General features: G+C 36.8%; 8 protein-coding genes across 8 annotated transcripts; 6 read left to right on the top strand and 2 right to left on the bottom strand.

Annotated features, from left to right (window-relative positions):
* Positions 1-79: 79 nt before the first annotated feature.
* Positions 80-547, top strand: RO3G_15626 (uncharacterized protein; the record flags this gene model as incomplete). Its single annotated transcript, XM_067670210.1, has 1 exon — positions 80-547. The coding sequence occupies one exon, from the start codon at positions 80-82 to the stop codon at positions 545-547; it is 468 nt and encodes a 155-aa protein (XP_067526311.1).
* Positions 548-974: 427 nt separating this feature from the next.
* Positions 975-1,256, top strand: RO3G_15625 (uncharacterized protein; the record flags this gene model as incomplete). Its single annotated transcript, XM_067670209.1, has 1 exon — positions 975-1,256. One exon carries the CDS (start codon positions 975-977, stop codon positions 1,254-1,256), a length of 282 nt encoding a protein of 93 aa, XP_067526310.1.
* Positions 1,257-1,464: 208 nt separating this feature from the next.
* RO3G_15624 (uncharacterized protein) lies at positions 1,465-1,979 on the bottom strand (the record flags this gene model as incomplete). Its single annotated transcript, XM_067670208.1, has 4 exons — positions 1,465-1,476; positions 1,507-1,528; positions 1,703-1,753; positions 1,909-1,979. 4 exons carry the CDS (start codon positions 1,977-1,979, stop codon positions 1,465-1,467), a joined length of 156 nt encoding a protein of 51 aa, XP_067526309.1.
* Positions 1,980-2,570: 591 nt separating this feature from the next.
* On the top strand, positions 2,571-4,467 carry RO3G_15623 (uncharacterized protein; the record flags this gene model as incomplete). The annotated part of the gene is made up of 9 exons (XM_067670207.1): positions 2,571-2,863; positions 2,930-2,957; positions 3,004-3,054; positions 3,106-3,257; positions 3,306-3,775; positions 3,819-4,004; positions 4,052-4,099; positions 4,149-4,232; positions 4,343-4,467. 9 exons carry the CDS (start codon positions 2,571-2,573, stop codon positions 4,465-4,467), a joined length of 1,437 nt encoding a protein of 478 aa, XP_067526308.1.
* Positions 4,468-5,983: 1,516 nt separating this feature from the next.
* RO3G_15622 (uncharacterized protein) lies at positions 5,984-9,108 on the bottom strand (the record flags this gene model as incomplete). The annotated part of the gene is made up of 13 exons (XM_067670206.1): positions 5,984-6,163; positions 6,211-6,741; positions 6,790-6,863; positions 6,908-7,218; positions 7,268-7,342; positions 7,396-7,541; positions 7,592-7,699; positions 7,829-7,923; positions 7,966-8,080; positions 8,132-8,407; positions 8,456-8,553; positions 8,599-8,853; positions 8,904-9,108. The coding sequence occupies 13 exons, from the start codon at positions 9,106-9,108 to the stop codon at positions 5,984-5,986; spliced, it is 2,469 nt and encodes an 822-aa protein (XP_067526307.1).
* A 3,861-nt stretch (positions 9,109-12,969) lies between these two features.
* On the top strand, positions 12,970-18,001 carry RO3G_15621 (uncharacterized protein; the record flags this gene model as incomplete). Its single annotated transcript, XM_067670205.1, has 8 exons — positions 12,970-12,977; positions 13,063-14,051; positions 14,105-14,690; positions 14,752-15,574; positions 15,668-15,950; positions 15,991-17,054; positions 17,110-17,828; positions 17,884-18,001. The coding sequence occupies 8 exons, from the start codon at positions 12,970-12,972 to the stop codon at positions 17,999-18,001; spliced, it is 4,590 nt and encodes a 1,529-aa protein (XP_067526306.1).
* Positions 18,002-21,902: 3,901 nt separating this feature from the next.
* Positions 21,903-22,447, top strand: RO3G_15620 (uncharacterized protein; the record flags this gene model as incomplete). The annotated part of the gene is made up of 2 exons (XM_067670204.1): positions 21,903-22,342; positions 22,405-22,447. The coding sequence occupies 2 exons, from the start codon at positions 21,903-21,905 to the stop codon at positions 22,445-22,447; spliced, it is 483 nt and encodes a 160-aa protein (XP_067526305.1).
* A 1,334-nt stretch (positions 22,448-23,781) lies between these two features.
* On the top strand, positions 23,782-24,952 carry RO3G_15619 (uncharacterized protein; the record flags this gene model as incomplete). The annotated part of the gene is made up of 4 exons (XM_067670203.1): positions 23,782-23,860; positions 23,914-24,080; positions 24,133-24,339; positions 24,392-24,952. 4 exons carry the CDS (start codon positions 23,782-23,784, stop codon positions 24,950-24,952), a joined length of 1,014 nt encoding a protein of 337 aa, XP_067526304.1.
* Positions 24,953-25,376: the final 424 nt, after the last annotated feature.

Below are 25,376 nucleotides of genomic sequence, written 5' to 3'. Positions count from 1 at the left end.
TCATTCTCATCTCTTTCATTTTTCTTACAAAAATTTACAAATGACAACAGTAATCAATGAACCCAAATATAAATCATTCATGCGACCTGTCAAGTTTTGGCAAAAGTCTACAAATGACAACCAGAGAGGAGGAGAGGAATGTCAAGACAACCACCCAGAGAGCAATCATTTTTTAAGTTTTGGTAAAAAGCAAGTCAAGAAACCAGATGTAGTCCCCTGGGTTGAATCAGACAAGAAGGAAGTCTACAAGTTATCTACAGTGGATGCTTCTGGGATATACATGCCGCCTTCACCTACATTAGAAGGTAAAAGAGACCATTGGATTGATGTCGCAGAAGACATGGAATTTTATTTGCCGCATTCTGAATGTTTGACAAGCCATTGGACTGAAAAGCATGATTTTTTTACACCTTCTACTCTTGTTCAATCCCAGCCTTATATCCTTCCCTGTTTGTCATCCTCTATCAGTCTATCCACAGATGCTTCTTCAGTGAATGATTCTCATTTGGAATTAACTCCTTCTCAATCTACTCTCTTGAATGAATAATGACTCATTTCTTAGATTCTATATATCGTATTGTACTATCATAATTTAATATTTAATCATCACAATAAAGCTTGTATTTGAATACTTCAATATGATGTCATGATCCCCGTTACTGTCTTTGTGGAGAAAAAGAAAGAGCCAATCATGATGTAATGATTGTTATCCAAAGACGTAGCTTGTTTTGTCTGCATGAATATTCAGTGTCACTATATAAACCCTTTACTTTTTCAATGGCTCTTTACAATCATCAAAGAAAGAAAAAATGGATCGTGAAAACATAACAAACTCTGAAATGGAAGCTCAATTCCGCGAACGCAACACTAATCTTAAAAATGACATCAATCAAGCTGTGAATACTGTAAGTACTTTTCTTTTTGTCGAGATAGCCAGTTGATGATTCGGATAGGCTGCTTCAAAGACAAAGGATATGTGGGAATCTGCTCAACAGCAAGATACAAGCAATATTGGTGCTGGATCGGTTGACAATGCTACCCAAACCTATGGGAATGCTACACAAACCAGTACAAGTGCTGGAGCTTACAACAGTGCAGCAGACAATGATGCTCCTTTGGAAATTGGCCATGATGCCAACCAATGGCTGATGGACAGCATTCGACAAGACATTCGTGATATGCATTCAAGAGATCCTGATGAATTTGGCCATATTTCTGGCAAAATTGAAGACACCTTTGGTGAAAATGCATTGTAAATATTATATAAAAGTTGTAAAAATAAAAGTGGTCATCCATTGTAAAAAAAAAAAAAGGCATTGAAAATAGAAAAAGGATTTTATTTCAACATTGTCATCAACGTACATTATAATCAAACACTTTTTGATAGTTCAAAAAGAAACAATGATTCACGAGGAAGCATTTTTCTTTTCTTTTTTACCAGTTGAATCGAGGATGATACACAAACTATGTGCTATCCTTTGATTTTTTTTAAAAAAAAATACTTACTATTTCTAAGCTAACGATAAAGCTAGTAAAAAAAAAAAGTTAATAAAAACTTGCTTCAAACATAACATATTAGGTTATGAATACGATGATTCAGTAAGCGATAAGTTCTTATCTTCAATGATTTTCAGAAGCAGAACTGACGAAAAAACTTTGGATTTCATCCTTTCCGTATCCATAACCAATTTTAATAACTTACCAATTAAAAGTAGCATCATAAACAGCAACGATGGATAGCTTTTTAATTACACTAAAATGATTGCAAAATTAGCTTATGTTTAAGGTATGAAAGAAATAAAAAGAATCAGATGGTGGTGCATGTTAATATATCCAATCTTTCATTTATGTTCAGAAATGTGGATGCAATTCGTCATCTTCTTCTTATCCTTTGTTATATAAACTTACCATGTAAAGAAAAAATCAAAATAGTCATCTTCATCAAGTAATCTTTTGTTGAAAAGAATCAAACAGAACATTGCTTTATAGACAAGATGGAAAAAATTTTTGACAACTCACCGGTCACATTCGGAGATAACTGAGGGACTGCTCCAAATCCTACACTGGAGGGACATGAAAAGAGTTTCAATGAAAACCCCGTAGAACACAAAGAGAAAAAAAAAAAAAAAAAAAAGCGTGTGTAGGTCTGAAGCCGATTACTTTTAGTAAGCCTGTCGTCAGGTTTTTCATTGGATGGATCTAATTCATAAACTCTATGCAGGTGTTGAGGGTACTTTTGCCTTTTCGGAACGACGATTTAGCCGATCAAGGAGAGAGAAGAGAGTGAGTGAGTGAGAATAAAGAAATTAGATTTGAATCAAAGGACATGTAAACAGGCCATGGTTTAAAAATGAATTTAAGCCTATATTCGTCATCATCTTGATTGAATAAAACAATGTGTTATTAAACTATATAGATGAACAATAACATTTAAAGAAAAAGGAGAAGATGAAAAGGGGAAAGAGTTCAAATGAAGAGAGTAAGGGGAGAAAGGGTGACCGCATTCATTCTTTTCATCTCGCTTCATCTTCTTCTTTTTTGATTTTTATATCTTTTTTTTTCTATAAAAAATGAAATCAACCGAAGAACAATCCTTGGACTATTTTTCTTCATCTATTACAGAAAGTACTAAAATAGAAACAACCGATTCTTTCAATGAAACGCAGAAAAATATATCCATGATGTCTCTCAACAGTACTGTCCATGTTTCGTTGGAAGACAACGATGTTGAAAACCTCAATGGAACAAGTGTACAAGCAGAACAAAAAAGGTTGCTAAGAAAACTTGATTTAAGGATTATGCCCTTGTTTTGTTTATTTTATTTTGTTGATTTCTTGGATCGTGCCAATATTGGAAATGCCACGTAAAAGAAAACAAAGAATAATAATAATAAAAGAGTTGAATCAATACTTATCCTCAACGTATATAGTTTAGCAGGCCTTCAAGTGGATCTTTCTGTAAGAAAAAGATCTTAGTAAATCATTTTACTTATCATCATCCTAGATGTCTTCAACCGAGCTCAGTACAGCTATATCCGCCTTTTTTATTACCTATGTAAGTGATAGGACTATTTTTAAAAGGGTGACTTAACTTGATGCCTTGCAGATCATTTTTGAAATACCCTCTAATATAATTTTGGAAAAAACGAATGCAGCCAACTGGCTATCCTTTATCATGTTTGCTTGGGGTATAGCGACCGTGGCCACCGCTTTCGTCAAGGATTTTTCTGGGCTACTTATCGTACGGCTCTTTTTGGGGTAAAACCATATTGATTCTCACCACGCCGTGCCAATTCTCTTTTATAGTGCAGCAGAAAGTGGCTATATCCCAGGTATTTTGTTTTTGTTATCCAAAGTATACACACCGCATGAATTCAGCATACGCGTTAGCCTCTTACTTACTATGGCCACGCTTTCTGGCATCGTCTCTGGCCCACTTACCTACCTCGTCTCACTCTGGGATGGTGTCCATGGTTTACATGGTTGGCAGTATCTCTTCATTACTGAAGGTATCCCGACCATCCTGCTCTCTATCGTTTCCTATTTCTTTCTGTTTGACGACCTTCAAACCGTCTCATGGCTCACGAATGAACAAAAGGAATTACAAAAGAAAAGAACAGGGGATCAGGCCAAGCCCAATTCAGATCACACGGCCACGATAACAGTCGTCTGTGTTGTCCTACTAGATTGGAAGACATGGGCCTTTGGTCTCATCTTCTTTCTGAATTCGATTGCAATCACCAGCTTTGGCGTTTTCTCTCCAATGCTCATCAGCGGTAAGGTGTGCTGGCAGGTTTTATCACGTTAACATCCACGTAGGCTTCGGATTTGAACCTTCAACTGCTCAACTGTTGACCGCCCCTCCTTGTGTGACAGGCACCCTAGGTATCTTGTTGGGTGGCTACTTGGTCAGTCGATATGACGCGAGGGCGCCTATTCTGGTCATTGGTTCAACCATGATCGCTATTTCTTATCTCGCATTGTATTTCATATATCATAAATGGGGTAAATTCAGTATAGACTCTGATGATCATTCTGACTTCTTTCTCTAGTCCTTTATTCTATCCTCTTGATTATTCCTTTGGGAATAGGCATACAAGGTAAATCCAGATTGTGTCTGATATAGTGTCTGATCCAAAGCATCCATAGCTTCTGCTGCCTTTGGTTGGCCAGCGCTTAATTATTCAGAATTGACGACGAGAGCAATCGCGGTAGCTACGATACTGATGATTGGTAACGTGGGTAGCATTGTCGCTGCCTACCTATTTAAATCATCCGACGCGCCTCGTTATGGTAGCTTGACATGATTAACATACAAGGCAGGTAACTGACTTTCTGTTTAGGCTTTGCTGTCTTATTCAACTGTGTGGCTTCTGTTGTATCTGCCTTTTTATCTGCATGGACAGGCATCAAGTTATATCGACTTGATAAAATTCCATGTAGTGAACTGGTAATGGATAAAAAATGACGGCATACAAACTATTGACCTCCTTTCTTTAGAACACATTTCGGTATTATTATTAATTTTTGTATGCAATAAAGAAGTCACCCTTGACTCGTTTCTCAGAAGAGAATCGGCAAGCAAAAGGAGCGAATTGACAGGTTGCTTTCCCCCCTCCTTTTTTTCATTTTTACCTGTTAAGTCCATAGCTGAAACACTCATAGAACAAGAGGACTTGTGTGTTTATGATCCATACCTATTGGCTCACCTTTTGTGAATAACTCTCAAAAAAAAAAAGCTCTTTAGGAACATGAACGCAGTCAAGTGATTTATGCGTTCTAAACGGATCGCAATGAAGAAAAGCCGTAAGATCAGCTCATTTGGTTCGTTCATCACGTATTTTTTATCCAACTTGCCGTGGAAAAGCGTGTACTGTGCGATCGATGACGCATGAGAAGAAAGAGGACATGCTGTGCAGGCAGTGAATCTCTCAAAGCCCATGGTTGCTCTGGTTTAGGGTCCCAACTGATTCCCAAACATGCGATCCTGTGGCAGCTCAAGAGATGAAACAGGCTTGTCTAGACATGCACCTTGGCCCGTAACATCTCGATGGCAATTGTGCGAATGGCCCTAATGGACTTTTGACAATTCTTGAAAACAAACTAAATTGACACAGAGTATATTCAAATCCTTTGGAGGCCGCCACCGATATCCTCTTGACTACGAATGGCATTGATAACTCATAAGATGGCTGTCGTGGCCAAGGTCACTTCGAAGAAAAAAAAAAGTATGGCCAGAGGGGCTGATGCCAGTTCGATTTCTTCTTTGGTTAATTTAAAAGGTGGCAAAAAAAAAGACTTAGCCTTGTATAACAGGTAGTTCAAGAATGTATATTGAATGATGCGTACGCCTTGGTCAAGACCATCAGGATCCAACTTTCTGCGACTATTCTCTTGTGAGCGTACCCATGATGACATACTGAAAAAAATAGGAACGATTGCTTCATGATTCATTTTGTTTGATCAAGAGAGCATTGGAAAGTAATTATGTTGTGTTCGGTGTATAATGCTGTTGAATCCTTATTAAGCTTCTACTTTGAACCTTTGGCTATACAGTTGAGTCCCTGTGAAAATGTGTGATGGCTGAGCTTGTCAATGCTTTGATGGTTTACTTGTCCCAGCTAAGAATCTAATTATTTGGGTTTCCAGTGTATTTTATAACCCGCTATTTTAATTGCGGATCAAATTGTCATCAAAGTGCCCTAAAATAGAGTGAGATTGACTTGATCGAGGGCGCTGTGCATGACAACCTTCAGGCAAGTGTATTTCAACCCATGATACTCAAGGTTAAGTCTTTCAAGAGCGTTACTAAAGCTGCGACGGTTCTCTTGAGAAAAGATGACATAGTCAAGATGATTCTTGAACAAAAGCTTAGAGAAGAGGATCATTCGATTTTGATTATTATTTTATAGATGAACGTCATCTTTTCTTCTTTATTCATTTTTCTTCTCTCAATGATTAAACAGCTGTACATTAAATTATACTTATTTTTTTACATCTTCATCCTCGTCCAAGTCTTTGAGATATGCCAGTAATCTTCTTTTATGTATGATGCCCATAAATTTTCCATCCGAATGCTTCACACCAACATATCTGGCTCCGAGTTTAGAAAACACGTCTACTAATAATGTCATGGATGTATTTTGATTCACGGTCAAAGGCGCCTAAATAAAAAGTCAATCAGCTTAACAAGACGGTAGATTTGACTTACATGATCGATATAGTGTGAGAAATCATTCCATGCCTGACTCTCATCAAAAAACATTGCTTCCATATCCTTTGGATTTCCAATAGCCAGCAAATCTCTCACTGGTGTCTTCAAGTCTCGGTTCATTCCGATCTCCGTCATTTGGCCATGTACTAATTTTCTAAAGTAACAAGGGACATGGTTGATTTCTTCCTGGCTCATGGTCATATTGAGCTTCATTTCTAGTTGATCCAAACCGTGTGTGAGCTCACTGGTGGCAATATAACCCTCCAAGACATCACCACTCAAGATAGGGAACCCACCGTCTTCTGCATATCCCAAAGCGGTAATCACACTCAATTTCTTTCTGAGGATTTCAACTGTGACGGGTTGATCGATGTCAATTGCAGGCAGGCAATCGATGAGACTTGTGATAGTGGTGGACGTTGTATGAACATAGTCTCTTCCGGTTTCAAGGTATGGATATTGTTTCAAGTTGATTAATAAATCATAAACGCCTTCCAAATATATAGCATCAGAAACCCATTTGGAGACCTGTCTCAATCAGTACAAACAACCTTAACTCTCAATCTATAGACTTACCATAACAGAGATCATGATTGGTAAAGCATATGTCAGGGAGTAGGTCAACTCAAACATAATCACAACCAATGATACTATCTAAATTAGTTTTTTTATAATCCACAAACATCATCCTTACTTGTTGTTCTTGTCACACCTGCCAAACCAGCCGCACCTCCCACAATCGCATATACGCCAGGTATGATGCATTCTCCCCGACTAGCAAAGTCTTCAGCACAGGCAGTAAAAGGCCAGGCTGATGGGTATGAAACTGTCAGGTACTGCATGATGAGTCCTATGATTCTTCCCGTGACAGCTCCGATGATAAGACTGGGTAAAAAGATGCCCCCGGGAACAGGACATCCAAACGTAATCACTGTAAGGGCTGCCTTGATGACGAGTGTAGTGGCCAAGAGATAGATCAACTGTGGAATCTCTGCAATCGTACGTCTGTAAGAGACTGGTTAAAGATAGTTCTATCCCTCCTTCTTTTACTTACGCACAAAGTCCCCCATTGTTGTCTGTCGGAGAACATTCAGAGAATAATTGAGCGACAAATTCGGTTAGGCTCATCCTATTATCCATTGACTGTTAATAGCCCGTCATTTTTCTAATCTTTTTTCTTACCTAGCAAATGGGTTCCAGTAGCTTACGAGAGCTGTGGTCAGCATAATACAAAATACTTCAGTCATGGGATATTTGCCAATCACACTGGATTTTCTTAGATGTTGATATTTAATGTTAAAATGGGTGACAAATGTGCCAAAGAGTCCCTAGATATCCTTTGAGCCAAATAATACGACCTATCTCTTTTTGTACTTACTGAGAGCATAGCACAAAGAATGAAAGGAACTAATTCGAATAAATGGTAATCTTTATCGTATGAAACTTGAAACAAAACAATTTTCCCTGTACCAAAAGGATCCATAATCTATTTTCAGAAATAAGAATAGCTTAACTTGATTCTCTCCCTCTCTCTCTTTACCTTTAGAACAATGGCTGCTATCATAGCACAGCAATAACTTCGGATCATTGTTTTTGTTGGAAAATAATAGCTTACTTCTTCCAAGCTAAACAAGACGCCTCCAATAGGCGCACCAAAGGCAACAGCAACGCCAGACGCAGCGGCCGCAGAAAGAATTTCCCTTCGTTTACCTAATAATGTTAAGTACTATGAAAAACATAATCTCTTCTTACTTTCATTCTTGTTAAATTTAGGAAAGAATCGACAAGCGATATTTCCAGTTGAGCAAGCTAAATGAACAAAGGGGCCTTCTTTTCCAATCGTAAGCCCTGCTGATGTAGAAAAAATCTAGATGAAACGTGAGCAAGACGAGACAAAGCGAATGATGAGAGTATGTACCATGCCAACACTTTTCACTAAAAGAGTTTTGATGCCCAAGAATCCCTTAATCACAAATCCACTCAAGATGACTTTGACCTCAGGTATACCTGATCCAGCTGAATGATATACTGTTTTTGTTTCATATTGTGGTACTTTTACTTGTGTATTGTCATGATCAAGAACAGAGATTATGGAAGATGATTTAGAAAAGGTGGCCTGATTTGAATCTTTTCGAACCTTGACTTGTTCACCTGTGGAAATGACAAGGAAAGCGGCGATCAAGGAAAAGATGATCTATGGAAACATCAGTGGACTGTCAACAGCTTTCCATAAGCATCTTACTCCAAAAGCAGTATACATAAACATTGACGTAAGATAGGCTGTGGTTTCGTTTTCCACGTGAAACACAGCAGACCATGTTCTCCATGCATGACATTTACCTAAAACATGTCATTCAGCCCAAAGAATGTCCATCTCCATTTTACCTTCTTCACTTCCCCAACAGCAAAAATCTCTATTGTATCTCCAATGCGTCATACAGTAACCCTGCTTGAGGTCAGACATCCATACCTGAACCACATTAATACACCAAGCAATCAAAGCTACAACCGCACCTGTGATAATCACCACAATCCATGCCTGTGCACTATCCTTTGCTCTCATATAATGACCTTGGAAGCCTTGAATACGATTCAGCTTGCGTTTACGTATGTCTTCTTTGATCCGATCATGTATCCAATCTATGCGTGCAGTGAGTTTGGGCACCTGTTGTGAATCATGGCTTGCTTACCAATGCTCGAATAAGATTCACTCCAAACTCTAACACCCGTATTTTCTTTCACCAGGCTCTGCCCATCTTCATCATAAGGTCCTGTTCTCTTATTCAACCACTTGAAATGCTGGTGCCTTTTGTCATCTATTTCTGTAGGACTCCTTGGTGAATTCAGATCACTGCGAGTGGAAGAAAGGAGGGGTGTTGGTGTACTGTACTTCATCTTTTTTAACCCCCTTCTTTCTAATAAGGATGTGTTTTCTGTAGGTTGACTCATTGTAGACAAGAAAAAAGAAAGAATCACAAAGAAACCAATGATTTGGTTATTAAATAGTCTAGTTGTCATGGGAACAATTTCATTAGTAACAGTAATGAGCGTTGTTTGAAATAGAACGGTCCTTTCTTCTGCAAAACGTCTGTGCGTTGACATCCTAGCATGGATTGGACATGCGGAGTTTTGTGTAAAAGATGGGGAATCATTCTTCTCCTATCATACAGCTCCCTCTTGATTGTGTGAAAAACTCCCCTAATACTCTTACCAAAATAAATCATCTTTCTCTCTTGATCAGCTCCCATCATGTTTTATCGTATGTCTGATGATGCTCATCATCATCTACATACACAAATGGAGCACCATTCGTATCCTAAACCATTTTTGCGTTCCTTTCTTTCTACAAATAAAACGTCACTCTTCTCATGCTATTTTTCTTGACCCGTTTTAAACAAGTTTCTCCCATAAAACCACTCAACTATCCGATCATCATACGCATTTTGAATGGTGCTCTCAGATTTTTGCGGCTTTGCAAAAAAAAAAAAAAAAAAAAATGATGAAGATTCAACTTTTGAGTTTTTTTTTTTTTTTTTTTTTTTTTTTTTTTTTTTTTTTGGAAAATGAAACAGCTGCCCCAGTCAGCATCAGCACAGTGTTTTAGTCTAAAATGCTGTTTGCCTGATCTTCTTTTTCTGTCCACTTGTGATACTTTTTTATTGAAGAGATGACTTCATACTGTGACTAATCTGTTTATGTTGGCTTTGTTTATGGACTATCTTTGATTACATGGTGTTTATCAACATAGATCAAACATTGTTTCAACTTTAATAAGTAACCACACTTTATTCGCTTTCTTGGCTCATTATTCATGCTTTCTATTGCAAACCTGGATGAAGCTGCATTTATCTGACTAGTCGACCGTTTTATTTGAAAAGATTGAGCCCCTATCTCTCTTTTCTGATAGACTCCTTATTTTCGCTTTCAGCATCGGGCATCTCAAGCAGAACGAAAACATTGGAAGAGAATGGTTAATATTTTATTGATGCAAATTGCTTTCAGTCAGACATGACTCGATTATATCATTTGCATAGGGTACTGCTCTTTTGTGCTGGTATAGCTGGCTTAACCGGTAAGGCGATGTATCTGATTTATTTGGTAACTTGGGTATTTTATTCCATGTTTTGTACTCATAGATTGCTTACACCTCTGGATAAAAAAAAATATTGTTGAATCTTGGCTTACTCAAAAACACTGTTCAATCACCTGTAGCTTTCTTCCTTTATTGATCATACTTGGTCTTGCTTTGCCTCTTTTATATCTTCTAGTCAAGTAAGCTTCGGCTCTACTCAGAAATAACTGACATCTATATGCTATGTTTACAAAATATTACAAGGCAAAAGAGTTTAAAAAGATCAAAATGCAAAATGATTTTATCCAATAATAGTTGTACATTTATATGCCTCTCACACTGTAGATTGATACATATACTCTGCAGTTGGCTAAATGCTGTATGTTATTATAGAGATGTGTACACTGGCAGAGTGTCAAATAACCCGTGAACCAAGGACTTTATAAGTTGATCAGAATGCCTTTCTGAAATGCTTAGTCTGCGATAAAATACAGCATCAAACGATTTAATCTATCATTAGAAATAGTAGACCGTCTCATTTGATCAGAGTGACTTGGGGTGATTCTTTGCCCTTATCGTTTATCGTATTTGCCCTATTAAATACTTGTTGTTTGTATGAGATTACTTGAATTTTATATGAGAATCAGTAAGTCTTGAATACATAGTATTGCTTATTATATTTTCATTAATGCTCCTTTCTAATGTTAACCATATAAAAATTATATTATTCACCAAGCTCAATTGTATAATTGACCTTGAGCTCCCTGATATTCCTGAATAATTGCGCATCGTATATGAACGTGTAGTTTGATTAAATATGTTCTTTCTTTCGTCTTGAAATCTAATAAAGAAGTTACATAGAGGCCCATTCACTAGATTTTCAGTACCATTTCCTTTTTTATTTTAGACTAAACTTTTATTGTTTGCAAAATACCTCATCGTTTCTATCTAAACTAGACTCTGCCCCATATATCGTTTCAAACAGTAGGGTAGCTCGCCGCTGTATCTTAAATATAGTGAGTTGTTCTATCTCTATCTGATGAAGCCAACCATCCTTTTTGACAATAGTAGGGTGTATGAGGCACTTTGGATAGTTAAATACCACAGGTATGACAGTATCATTAGCTAAGAATAACATTTTCCCCCGTCTTGCTGAATCAACTCATTCTGTTAGATGTTTGCAGTTAGTATGATGAATGAGACTGAAAAGCTCAATATGTCTGAACTTGGTTTGATATACTGCCTATGTAAATGTTTTTATGTCTCCTCTTTTTTTTCTTTTTTTTTGTCTACATTGGATCAGATCTCTACTGTTATAAATCTGTTCTCATTTAGTTTTGATTATACTGTAATTTAATCATATAGGCAGTGCATAGGTCAAATCTGAGCGATACATCTTCAAAGTGCTGTTTTTAAATTCAATATTAGCCCAGATTGGACAAATATTAATAACTGCAAGTCTACATTCTCAACTCAAGAGTCTTTAATTTAAATATTATTTTGAATAATTGCATCCTCTCCCCTTCTCTATTGATAAAATTAGTTTAATGAAGGATGCTATTTGCGATTATATGCATTTTTTCATACAAATAGATGTGAAACAACGAGGTTTACTTTCTTCTCCATCAAAGCATAACTTTTTCAAATAATACAATAACAAAAAAAAAGACCTTGTTTCAGATCACTCTCTTTAAATAAACAAAAGAGATGATGCTAAAATCATAGCGATTTCCTTAGTCAGCTGCTGTTGATAAGTGATGCTGAATACACCATGCAACATGGATTTTGGCTTTTAATGCGTGCTATTCAATTCGGACGCTTCCGCCGACATGGAATCCGCAAGCAAAAAATGCTAACTGGAACCAAGAGAAAGTGATAGAACAGCAAAGAGAAGGTGGGATTCAACATGCATCGCCCAATAACTTTATTCGCTGGGCTTTTAAAAATACCAAACGAGCAGGATCAACTCCAATGCTTTGATCGGTGGAAGAAGAAGTTCACTTGGCATACAAACTACAATAACGTCAGAAAATGACTAAGTTAAAGAGTGCGAGAGAGTGAGGTTCCAAAGCAGCGCGTAAACGGACCCATTTGACAAGATGATGTGATGCTTATAAAAAAATGACTCATCATTTCTGACTATGAAAGTGCATTGTACCGCAGCACTGAAATTGGAAGGACAAACTGCTCTTTGTAGAAAACACAACATCTTGCCGCGTTATAAATCAAATCAACCTACATACTAGCTCTATAAATTAGATCGCAAGATGTTTTTACCAGTACTTGCTGTTCGAATCGGCCAATTTCTATGAATAATGATGTACGTCGCACATATTTTGATTGGATCCTTTTTGTTCGCTTGAGTAAATGAAATGGAGAAACATACAATTTGCTTCCGCTATTATTGTATCTCAAACAAGAGATCAATAAAAGACTATTTCTTTTTTCTTTTGTAAAATGGATACAGAAAATTACAGATTATGTTTACTTTTTCATTGTTGCTGCGGTGCATCACGGAATCTCAAATATGTGATTGCTGCGGTTAAATCAATGAAGTAGTGCCAATTGACATAAAATAGAAAAGAGTGAAAATTAAATATGCTTAGTATGAAGCTTTGAATAGATTCTTATTTTATAAAAAAATCCTATACTTGGATAGTTGACAGAACACAGTCCGCTTTATAATGCCGCAGTAAGTTGGACGGATTCCATAAAATTTTTTTTTGCTTTCTTTTCTTTTGCTTTCTTTTGCCTTATCACACTCTTATGTCTAATAGTGTCATCACTATTGGCTTATCGAGCGTTCAGGCGGTCGTTGTCACTCTAAGTGCCTTTGTTTTATCGCTTCAGCGAGTTCATTTTCACAAATCACAACATATAGACCCTGCACCTCTTCGTTTCGACACCAAACGCAACTTGACTGTTCCAACCACAGATGACGCGACTCGTTTGAACAGACTAACTTTTGGCACACTGACTTTGATGCTTTTGTCTGTATTCAATTTTTATAAAACGATGGATGATCAGCAACTGGATTGGTATACGCAAGCCTATGGATGTATTCAATTCATTTCTTGGCTTTATGCCTCTGTTCTTATCCTTGTTTCTCGAGGATACAGATTCCCAAGCCAATGGGGATGGGTTTTAAACGTTCATTTGTTTGTCTTTTATCTGGTTCACTGGCTTATCGCAATCTACAGCATGTACATGGCTGTAGTATCCAATCCAAATGACACGATGCTCCACATGCTGCCGGCCGTCTTGTATTTCATTATTGGAGCTGATCTTGTCTATACATCAGGCTCGGCTGATAAAGGTGCACCCTTCTTGGATGAAAAAGATAAACCGGTCATCGGTATCGAAGTTGCCTCTATCTTTTCCTTTCTTTATTTCCAGTGGGCCACACCTTTGGTTCACTTGGCCTATGAAAATCAAAAGCTGACAGATCAAGATTTACCCTCACTTCCTGCGACTTATCGAGGCTATAATCTGTTTTATATCTTTGGTGAATCCAGAGGTATGTCCCTATTGAAGCGTGTGTACCGCGCCAACCGTGGCCCTATCATCATTCAGGTCATCATGGCCCTTCTTTCTTCCATGTTTTATTATTTGCCAGCTTACTTTGTCAAACAATTACTGGTCTTGATCGAAGCCATGAAGGGAGAAGCAGATCAGGAGGCCATTCGAAAAGGATTACTTCTTGTTGTTGGTTTGGGCACAACCATCTTTGTTTGTGGTTTGATCACGGGTCAATTGTGGTATTATGGTAAACAAAAAAGATAAGATTGCCTATGAACAAACACTCATCTCTTAATTTAGCTTCTTCCAATGTTCAAGTACGTGTCAAGGCTATGCTGAATATCGAAATTTATGGCAAAACCTTGCGTCGACGTGATTTAGCCATTGCTACACCCAAGATTGAAGAGGAGGAATCCAAAGACGATGCGAAAAAGGAAGAAGATGGAGGTGAGAAGACAAAGGAAGACGTGAGCTCATCCACAGGTACGATTGTTAACTTGATGAGCACTGACTCGAATCGAGTTTCCGAATTTGCTACTTGGTGGTGGACCGTCCTTGAAGCACCTGCTGAATTGGGTGTTGGTATCTACTTTTTATATACTTTGTTGGGTAAATCATGCTTCTTGGGTCTCTTGGTGATGATCATCATCTTACCCGTGAACCATTATAACGCAAAAATGTTTGCCTCCACTCAAGACAAATTGATGGAGTCTCGTGATAAACGTATTTCACTCATGAATGAAGTACTTCAAGGTATCCGTCAAATCAAGTTTTTTGCTTGGGAAAAAAATTGGGAGAAACGTGTGATGGAAGCAAGAGCGATTGAGCTTCGTCATCTGGCCATTACATATATATCCGGTGTCTTGTTTACATTGACCTGGCAAGGGTAAGTGTCAAGAACAAGTTAAGAAGCACATTTTGTTTTAACACGTCTTTGATTCAAATAGAGCACCTATCCTCGTCACCCTCATCTCTTTCTGGTCTTTCACTAAATTAGAAGGAAAAGAATTAACAGCTCCCATTGCCTTCACTTCCATCAGTGTTTTTAACGAATTGAGATTTGCATTGAATGTGCTCCCTGAAGTTTTCATCGAATGGTTGCAGGCATTGATCAGTTTAAGACGTATTCAGACCTATTTGGATGAAGAAGAAATTGACTCTCCTGCTGAACAAGACATCCAAACAGAAAACATCACGATCGGATTTTACGATGCCACCGTCGGTTGGGCCAAGCAAAACTTTAGCGACACTGAAGCAGAGCAAACCAACCCTGGATTTATCCTCAAGGATCTCAATATTGAATTCCCCAATCATGAACTCAGTTTGATCGCTGGTGCCACTGGCTCCGGAAAGACCTTGTTGATGCTCAGTCTGTTGGGTGAAGCGGTGACCCTCAAGGGTTCCATCCAATGTCCTCGTCAGCCTATCGCGGACAAGGTCTCGAGCGATTTTAGTTTATTGGGAGATATTGACCCAAAGGATTGGATTTTACCCTATGCTGTTTCCTATGTCTCTCAAACGGCCTGGTTGCAAAATGCTTCAATTCGCGACAACATCTTGTTTGGTTTACCCTTTGTTGAATCAAGATATCGTGAGACATTGGCAGCTTGTGCATTGACAAAGGATCTTGAAATCTTGGAAGATGGTGACATGACTGAAATTGGTGAAAAAGGTATTACTCTGTCCGGTGGACAAAAGGCTCGTGTGTCACTCGCGAGAGCTGTTTATTCTCGTGCTCAAAATGTCTTTATGGATGATGTGCTGAGTGCTGTAGATGGTAAATAGAGTAAAAGCCTTAAAAAATTAATCCGACTGACCCACTCTTTAAAAATAGCTCACACAGCAAAACATTTATATGAAAAGTGTTTATTGGGACCTTTGATGAAGAATCGTACACGTATCTTGATTACACATCACGTCAGACTTTGCTCTAAAAACGCTAGCTACATTGTCAACCTTGATTACAATGTGGCTGGTACACCTCATGGTTTGCGCGAACTTGGTTATCTTGAAGCCGAAGATGAAAATGTGGAAGAAGATGCTGAAGAAGAAAAGGCCATTGAAGAAACAATCCCAGCCACAGACGATGAGAATCGAAAGAAACCACGTGCACTTGTCGAAGAAGAATCGCGTGCAACGGGGCATGGTCAAAATTAGATTATATCGAATGTACATGAAAATGGTAGGAAACCCATTCTTTTGGCTTATCATGGCCATCTTGATCTTTGGATCTCGTGGTTTGGATGTAACAGAGAGTTGGTGGATTAAGCAATGGTCTCAATCTTACAGCTCCGTTGATAAGGATGATATTGTTATTCAGCAGCACAGCTTCGTGTCTCAACCCAAGTCTTATTATGCCTATAGCCAGCAATTGCTACTCAACAATAATGAGACTTTAGAAAAAGAAGAAAACAGCAATGGTCATTCTGTCAACTATTATCTGGGCATCTACTGTATTATCACTGTTGGCAACATCATCATCGGTACTTTACGTTTTGCTGTTCTATTCTGGCGTGTCCTTGGTGCAAACAAACAGCTGTATGCTGAATTACTCCATCGTATATTCAGAGCACCTCTTCGTTTCTTTGACACCACACCTGTTGGTCGAATCCTGAACCGTTTCTCCAAGGATTTTGAAACAATCGATTCAACGATTCCCAATCACTTGCTTGAATTCATTATTCAATGGGTTGTCATTATCACCAGCATTTTTACCGTCTCTTCCGTCTTACCAATCTTCCTCATTCCCATGCTACTTGTCGCTGTTGTCAACATCTGGATGGGTATCATGTTTGTCGCTGCCTCTCGTGAGTTTAGACGTATTGATTCTGTCAGTCGTTCGCCTCTCTTTAGTCACTTTACAGAAACAATTGTGGGTGTGGCCACTATTCGTGCCTTTGGTGTCACCCGTCAATTCTTGCAACAGATGCTCACCTACATTGACGCCAACGCACGCCCGTTTTATTACACATGGCTCGTCAACCGCTGGGTAAGCGTACGTTACGCGGCAAGTGGTGCCCTGGTCAACCTTTTGACGGGCATCATCATCCTATCTAGAATCGAATCTATGAATGCCTCTATTGCTGGTTTCTGTCTTAGTTTTGTCTTGCTGTTTACCGATCAAATGTTTTGGGGTATTCGAAGATACACAAGCTTAGAAATGGCCTTTAACGCTGTTGAACGTGTCGTGGAGTTTATGGAAATCGATCAAGAAGCTCCTGCTATCACCAATGTTAGACCTCCTGCTAACGTAAGATACGATAATGGCTATAGTTAGAAGCTAACTTTTTTTTAAAAAAACATAGTGGCCCACGCATGGTGCTATTGAAGCAAAGGATTTAGAAGCACGATATGCAGCAGATCTTGATCCTGTCTTGAAGGGACTTACATTTTCTATCAAGCCGCAAGAAAAGATCGGTGTTGTTGGTAGAACAGGTAGTGGTAAATCCACCTTGGCCTTGTCCTTCTTTAGATTTGTTGAAGCCACCAAAGGCTCCATTGTTATTGATGGTATTGACATCAAGGATCTTGGTACAGAGGACCTTCGATCCAACCTGACCATCATTCCTCAAGACCCTACACTTTTCTCTGGTTCGCTTCGATCCAACATGGACCCCTTTGATCAATTCGAAGATGAGGACATCTATACAGCCTTACGCCGTGTTCATCTTTTGCCATATGAGACCGAAGAAAACACAGTGGGATCAGATTCTACCTTGGAAGAAGGCAATGCCAATGTGTTTAAGGACCTGAATACCTCCGTCACCGAGGGTGGCAAGAACTTTTCACAAGGACAACGTCAGTTGCTCTGTTTAGCCCGTGCTTTATTGAAGCGTAGTCGAATTGTCTTGATGGATGAAGCAACGGCTAGTGTTGATTTTGAAACAGATAAGGCGATTCAAAAGACAATTTCAACTGAACTTTCAGATTCTACTATTCTTTGCATCGCTCATCGTTTGCATACCGTGATTGAATATGACCGTATTTTGGTATTGGATAAAGGACACATTGTTGAGTTTGATAGGTAAGCATTTATAAACAAGATGCTATGATGATATTGATTTCTTTCTTTACTTTAGTCCTTTGACACTGATCGAAAACAGTGATTCCATATTCCATAAAATGTGTCGTAACTCTGGTGAATTCGAGAGTTTGGTTTCATTAGCAAAGTCTAAGCATCAATTGGTTGATGTGTAATTGTTTATATTAGCCCTTCTATTCTTTATATATCATCCTTAGTAAATAAATATCATATTTATGATCAACATTGTAAAGCTGTGTTTATGTCTTATAGAAACAATCGGTTCCTTCTAAAATACATCTGCCTTAAAAAAAAGGCTTTTCAAATCCAAAGTTATACATTATAAAATATGTGTTGTGCTTTTCTACTGATGATAATGAAACATAAAAGAATAAATACTGGCACAATGGCTGCAGTTCACCTTTATGATTTTTAGAAATTAAAGTGTTCAATATTGTCGACGAGGGAGCAAAAAGAAAGGAAGCAAAGTATGCAAGCAGTAATCTGTAACCGTTTCCAAGCATTATCTTAGTAGGACTGTGTCAAGTTCAATTGTAATCTCTTTCTAGTTCTCTCTTTTTGAGATATGCGCTTTTGTATCATCTGATAGCAGTTTTATTCTATACTAAGAGCTTGAATATTTTAAACAAAGTGAACCATTTTATTTTCTTTCGAAAAGTTCCATGTTTATTAAATTGCTAATCGCTTTTTTTTTTTTTGTTTTTTCAGGAGAACTTTTGACTACCTGTTTCCAAATTATTTTCTATTGGTCAATCATTATAAAGTAATGCGGAGTATGAAATGAAAATATATTCTAAATCGCTTCAGCTTTTTTTTTTTCTTTACTTTGTGATCTGGGGTTGATGCTGACTGTCTTATGAAGCGTAAAAACTCAATAGGACAAGACTAAGTTGGTAGGCAGAGTCGGTATGGCTCCCTTCCATAAGCACACCAAAACGTAGCCATTAGTCTGTTGGTTTTATTTTTCTTTTTGGGATCAGATGTACTTTTACCTTCTCGTGGTTGTTCCTGTTAATCAAAATGTTTGAAAATATTTTGAGAACTGAAAAAAGTACAAAGCTATCTTAGAAGTAAATAACGCTTTTTTTTTTTTTGGTAAAGATTTTGTTTGCGCATTTTTCACAATGTTTGAATTTGAAATGTTACCAATTGCTTTCTGCTGAGGAAGGTTATAGAAAAACAATATGCTTTTGGTGTATATAACAAGGGATATATCTTCAAACAAGAGCTATTTGAATAAGATACATTCTATTTCGTCGAGTTCTTTTAGTTCTGTTTTAAGTCTGGGTTTTAAAATTTTCATCAGAACTTTATGCAGATTGATGCACAAACAAAAAAGTAAGCATTCTTCAAAATTGTAACGTTCATTAGAAGACAACGGCTTTTATCTACTTTCACTTTGATATTGAAGACAGCGATTCCAACAGTTTTTAAGTAAAAAAGAGGTAGAAGGCTAATGATTAAAACCAAAAATGAGTAGTTAGCTCTATTGATTATTCAAATGTTTGCTTTTCGGACGTTACTCTATATAATATTTTATTTTAGATAAATAAGTTCTTTCTTTTTCATATCATTTGGAATAAAGAAGAATTGGGCTGATGATGGAAAAAAAGATTAGTTATTTGCAAAAATGAAAGATATTTTAAAAAAAGCAAACACAGCGTTGGACTAAGAAAGTAGAGCGTTTAAAACAGTATTTTGAGTGTAATACTTTCGGATTGATTTGTCTCTTGTTTCATTATCGTCTGTTTTTTTATTTTCGCTTGTCATTAAATAAAACTATCTGCTATCCTGGGTCTTATTAAATCCTTATTCTTTTATTATGGTATTTTATGAGCAAACCAGCTTTTGTGAGAAAATCAGAAGCTTTGAAACACTTTTTATGGGTACACAATAAGGCTTGGTTTGCCTTTTCTCTAATGTAACGATATATAAAACCGAATCGAAAAACAAATATAAACAGTCCACTGCCATGACCAGGAACAGATTTTCACATTAAACTTTACTCATCCTCGATCTACATTCATAATCAGTCAAAATATCTTTGAAAGGATACAAACACTAGACGTCATTACAATAAATAAAGAATATACTTTTTCAGCATCGCTGGGTGCAACAACAACTATTGTTTTCCTTTTTATTGACACAAAATGAAGTTTCATGAAGCCAATTTTCCTCAAGCATTATTGCTTGAGTTATTAAAAATGCTAGATGACTGGCAAGACCGCCTTAATTTCTCACGTTCAAATAAGATTGTATGGCAGACATGCCTTGGGATAAAGACTAGAAATGAACTGAACATGTTCAGCCATGTTCCGATTCCATTACTTAAAATAAAGATGTCAACTACTTTTCTTGTCCCAGACGATAATAACATACGTTCTGTAGAAACTGTTGTAAAATATATTTCAATTAGCCACAATTTGGACACTCTTTTAGTCAATAACAATGTGTTATCAAAGAAATATATTTCAGCGCTTTTATCGCAAATATACAAACGAAAAAAAAGTATCAAGATCATTTTAAAATCAAGCTCTTTAGTACAGTAGTCGCTCTATTTAAGGGTGGCTAAAACTTTTGGAATATTCACCCTTAAATAGAACATACCCTTAAATCGAAATTCGTAGCTGTTAAAAAATTGAACTCACTTAATATGTATTGTAGCTACATTATAATGTTTTGTACAACATGTTCCACATAGGCCACTGTCGGTTGGTATAGATTTGGTAATTGTGTAAGGACATTAACAAATCAAAGCTTGCTTAAGACTTGATCAAAGTTGCTGGAAGGATAATATACAAGTCGTAGACTCAAAATAATTTTGATGAGAACAAATATGACATAACAAAATTTAACTTCTTTCTTTAATAATAAACGTGTACGCCTTTCTTTCTCAAAAAGTTGAGCTTTTGGATCAAAATGCTACTGGCCAGCTTAATCAAACATAATTAGGTGAACGGGCTATGAAGAAATTCAATTTATCAACCACTTTCCCAACAGGCTGTATCAAAACATTCTCAAAAATGCTGAAACGTTATATAGTAATATTAATGTTGTTCAAAATGGCAAAAGTCTAAAAACAACACGCTATCCTCAACTTGATGATGAAGTAGTAAAGTTTGTTGCAGACATGAATAATAACAATCTGCAAGTTAATCGAGACTCAATCCTTCGATATATAAGACCTATTGCTTGAGCGAAGTATAGAATCCTTGAAAATGAAATTTCATTTTCTTCTGGATGGCTTACAAAACTTTTTAAACGAATTGGAGTAAGATCCAGGCCAATGCATGGTGAAAGTGCTTCAGTAGACATCTCTTCTGAAAACATTCAGAACGAATTGAGGAAGATAGAGGAACTTCTTGAGCCATATGATCCTGTAGATATTATGAACTTTGATGAAACAGGCTTATATTACCAGCAATCACCAAGAAGAACCATATGTTCCGAGTCCCTTGGTGGTCTAAAAAAAAGTACAACTCGTCTGACAGTTGGATTGCTCTATAATTTAGATGGGGCTTACAAAGGGCAACTAATTGTTATCGGGACAACACAAGAGCCCCAAATGCTTTAAAGCAAGAGCTAATTTGTTATTCATGACTGCAATTGGAAAAAAAAAAAAAAAAAAAAAAAAAAAAAAAAAAAAAAAAAAAAAAAAAAAAAATGAACGTGAAATTGAATACCATTATTCTACTAATGCTTGGATGACAATATACGTGAAAAAGTTAAATGTTGCTTTTGGAAGACAGAATCAAAAAATTGCTCTTCTTTTGGATAATGCATCCGTTCATAAAATAAGAATTCCGCACAACAACATCAAATTGATATTTCTCCTAGCAAACACGACTAGCAAGCTACAGGCTCTTGATGTAGGTAACCTATTATTTATCGATAAAATGCTATATAAACTGTCTTTTTGTTTTACAGTTTTCTCATTCATATTTTGTATACACAGGGATCATTGACAACTCTAAGGCACACTACCGAGCTCAGCAGTACGACCGTGCTTTATGTCTGTATATCAGTAAAAAGTTGGATAATCCGAATGTTTACAAAATGAATCAAGCTCAGGCTATATTTCTTCTAGTTAATGCATGGCTTAAAGTAAAACCAGAAACAGTAAATGGAATGCTCCCAGATCTCCCCGGGAACTTTGATAACAAGTTTACTGATGTTAGCCAGTTGAACCTTGAAGCAGTTGAAATCGAGATGACAGTATGTTATACAACAAGTACTACTGATAATGAAGAAACGGCAGAAGGCAACATAGATGAAACAGAAGAAAATGATAATACAAAGCAAGATGAGCAGCGTGTCGATATAGTAGAGTGTAAGAAACGGTTGAAAGAAGCCTATGAAACTATTCTCATGTACGAAATTCCTTTGGACGATCTTGATCGTAAATTACATCGCCGAATTCGAATGAGATTGGCTGACCCTTGTGATGAATTAAATAAGTCAAAAGAGCAAACAGATCTTCGATCTTATTTTACAAAGTAAAAAATTTATTGTTAGAGTGCTCCAAAAAACTATCGCTTATAAAAAATTTTCTATGTAGTGGTATAGTGGTATTTATGCTGGGGACCTATGCCGTTCTTTAGAAACACACCCATAAATAGAAAATATCCTTAAATCAGACACCCTTAAATGGAGCGGCTACTGTACTATGAAAACAAATCGTTGATGTCGAGAAATTAAATCGTAACAAGCACAAACTGATTTATGGAGATGAGAGTGGATTTGAATTTGAAGTGTCTTTTCCACTATTGCCTTCTATCAATCAGCAAATTCCATCAACCCTTCGTCAATTTTATAATGCTCATAATTATCAATTATTAGAAAAAAATAATATTGACGAAGATCTCCTTTACAAGAACAGCGCGGACACGTTTGTTTCAAAGTGTGGATCCTTGTTTATTGAATCAATCATTATGTTTGATGATTTGTTTATATTTGTCACCAGCCTTGATGCTTTTCTTCATCACGGTATTGATGATTGCGCATACGGATTAAAAGATGTATTCGAAAAGCCAAAGGTAAGAATTAAAGAAAGGGTGCTCATGGATAAATCTTACTATGAAATTTCGATTTTCTGGGGCCGCCTTGAGCTTATAATTGGTAGTATAATTGGAAGCAGAACAACTGGAACTATTCGCTGGATCATCAGTTCCTATCTCCTTTCTAAATATAGAGATCACAACGAACAACTCCAGCAGTATATATTATTCATGTATATCTATTGAAACCATTCGTTCAGAGCGGCTTATGAAGCAGTATTATAAGCAGGATGCAAAAAGGTTATGGTCCTTTCACAGTATGAAAAATGTTCAACTTGGATTGTATCCAATCAATTCTGTACATGCTTTAGAACATCCTTCTGTCTCCAAACAAGATATTAAGCTGGAATGCACTTCGTTCCTTATGTATACCTTTGTCTACCAAGATATTGATCGCGCAAAAATGACTTCTCTTTTGAAAAAAATCAAGAGCAATGATAAGCTGAAGAAAACACTGAGTTGTTCAGAACATGACTTTGATTCCTTAGAAAAATTCAAGCCTGTATATTCTTTGAAGAAAGGAAGCCATAATTTGATTTTTGATACACTGATCGAGCTGGAAAAAAAAAGAAGCCAAAGAGTATTTCAAACAAGACAAGCAGACGAGCTTTAAACTAAAAAAAGTAGGAGGCTCTGGTGCCTATAGTCGCTGCGTGACTGCGTTGATCGACTGGTTAGATATTTTGTCGGGACTTCTTGAATACAAGTATTGGCGGTCATCTACCAAGTGAAAAATTTATTTTAATGAGCGTACTGTTTTGTAAAAGCCAATAAAGCTGGGACTGTCTTTTATGTGCTTTTAACGTATCCGAAAGTTTTTTTTTTTTCTTTTTTTTTTTTTTCAAAGACTCAACGTTTGGTAGCTTTAGAATCAAAAAATGTCTGCCCCCACTTCAAACGGTAGTGCTGAAACCATGACCAGCAAGGATTACTATTTTGATTCTTATGCTCACTTTGGTAACTTGAAAAAATTTATAGATCTAAAGATCTTTTTTAACATAGATCTTTAGGTATTCATGAAGAAATGTTGAAGGACGAGGTTCGTACATTGTCCTACCGTAACTCTATTTACAACAACAAGCACCTCTTCAAAGATAAGATTGTTCTTGATGTTGGTTGTGGTACTGGTATCCTTTCTATGTTTGCTGCCAAAGCAGGAGCTAAACATGTTTATGGCGTAAGGCAAACGATAATTAATTTTTTGATCCAAATAACTTACTCTATCATAGATTGACATGTCAAACATTATTCATCAAGCCCGTGTGATTGTAAAGGATAACAACTTGGATGATAAAGTAACTCTTATCCAAGGTAAAATGGAAGAAGTTGTCTTGCCTGTTGATAAAGTGGATATCATTATCTCTGAATGGATGGGTTATTTCTTATTATATGAGTCTATGCTTGACACTGTTCTTGTTGCTAGAGATAAATATTTGGTAAGCAAACTTAGAGGAGGTTGAATTAAAAAACTTATTTTTTTTTTTTCAGGCACCTGGAGGTATGATCTTCCCCGACAAAGCTACAATGTATATTTCTGCTATTGAAGATGGTGATTACAAAGAAGAAAAGGTTCATTACTGGGATAACGTCTATGGATTTGACTACTCTTCAATTAAAAGTATTGTCATGAAAGAACCTCTTGTGGACATTGTTGACGGTAACAATGTGATGTCTACAGCTTGTCCATTCAAGGAAATTGATATCGCCACAGTGACAAAGGCTGATTTGAACTTCAAGGCTCCTTTCAAGATCACTGCTACACGTGATGATTATGCTCATGCCTTCCTTGTTTGGTTTGATATCGGTTTCACACATTGTCACAAGCCTGTTTATTTCTCTACTGGTCCTCATGCCAAATACACTCACTGGAAACAAACTGTTCTCTATACACCTGAAACATTAACCTTGAAGGAAGGTGAAAGTATTGAAGGTGAATTGAGCTGTGCACCTAATCAATCTAACCCAAGAGATTTGGATATTGTCATTGATTTTAAATTAGAAGGCCAACATGGTTTGGTCAAGGAGACTTGTGAATATAAAATGCATTAATTTATTTTTCTTCTATTTTTTTCAACAACTTGAATAATAAAAGCATTCCTTTTTCTTTTTGTAACATTTAACAAAGAATTCCAATTGGCTTTTTAGATTATTAAGTTCTTTGGTGAAGTCTGTAAAGCTCGTATTAATTTTAAAGCAGTTCCTGGTTATGTCGCTGGAATAGAGTGTATTTCAACACTTTATAAAGATAGCAAAGTACTCTAGAAGGACAGAGTTAAAAGAAGAAAAAAAAAAGAGGGGAGAGGAAGAATGTTCTTTTGATTTAGATTAAACAAAAGATACAAGTCATCTTTATAAATCACTATTGCTTTCTGTAAAACAGAGCAATAAGCTTACATAAAACTGGTTTTAGCTCATCTCAGATCAATAAATGATTGCGTTTTTACATTTATAAAGAATGTGTATATTCTATATA

The sequence above is a fragment of the Rhizopus delemar genome, genomic scaffold (assembly GCF_000149305.1).
Source record: "Rhizopus delemar RA 99-880 supercont3.17 genomic scaffold, whole genome shotgun sequence".
Taxonomy (NCBI): Eukaryota; Fungi; Mucoromycota; class Mucoromycetes; order Mucorales; family Rhizopodaceae; genus Rhizopus; species Rhizopus delemar.
Note: the sequence above shows the minus strand (reverse complement) of the source record. Positions and strands in the feature narration are given on the sequence as shown.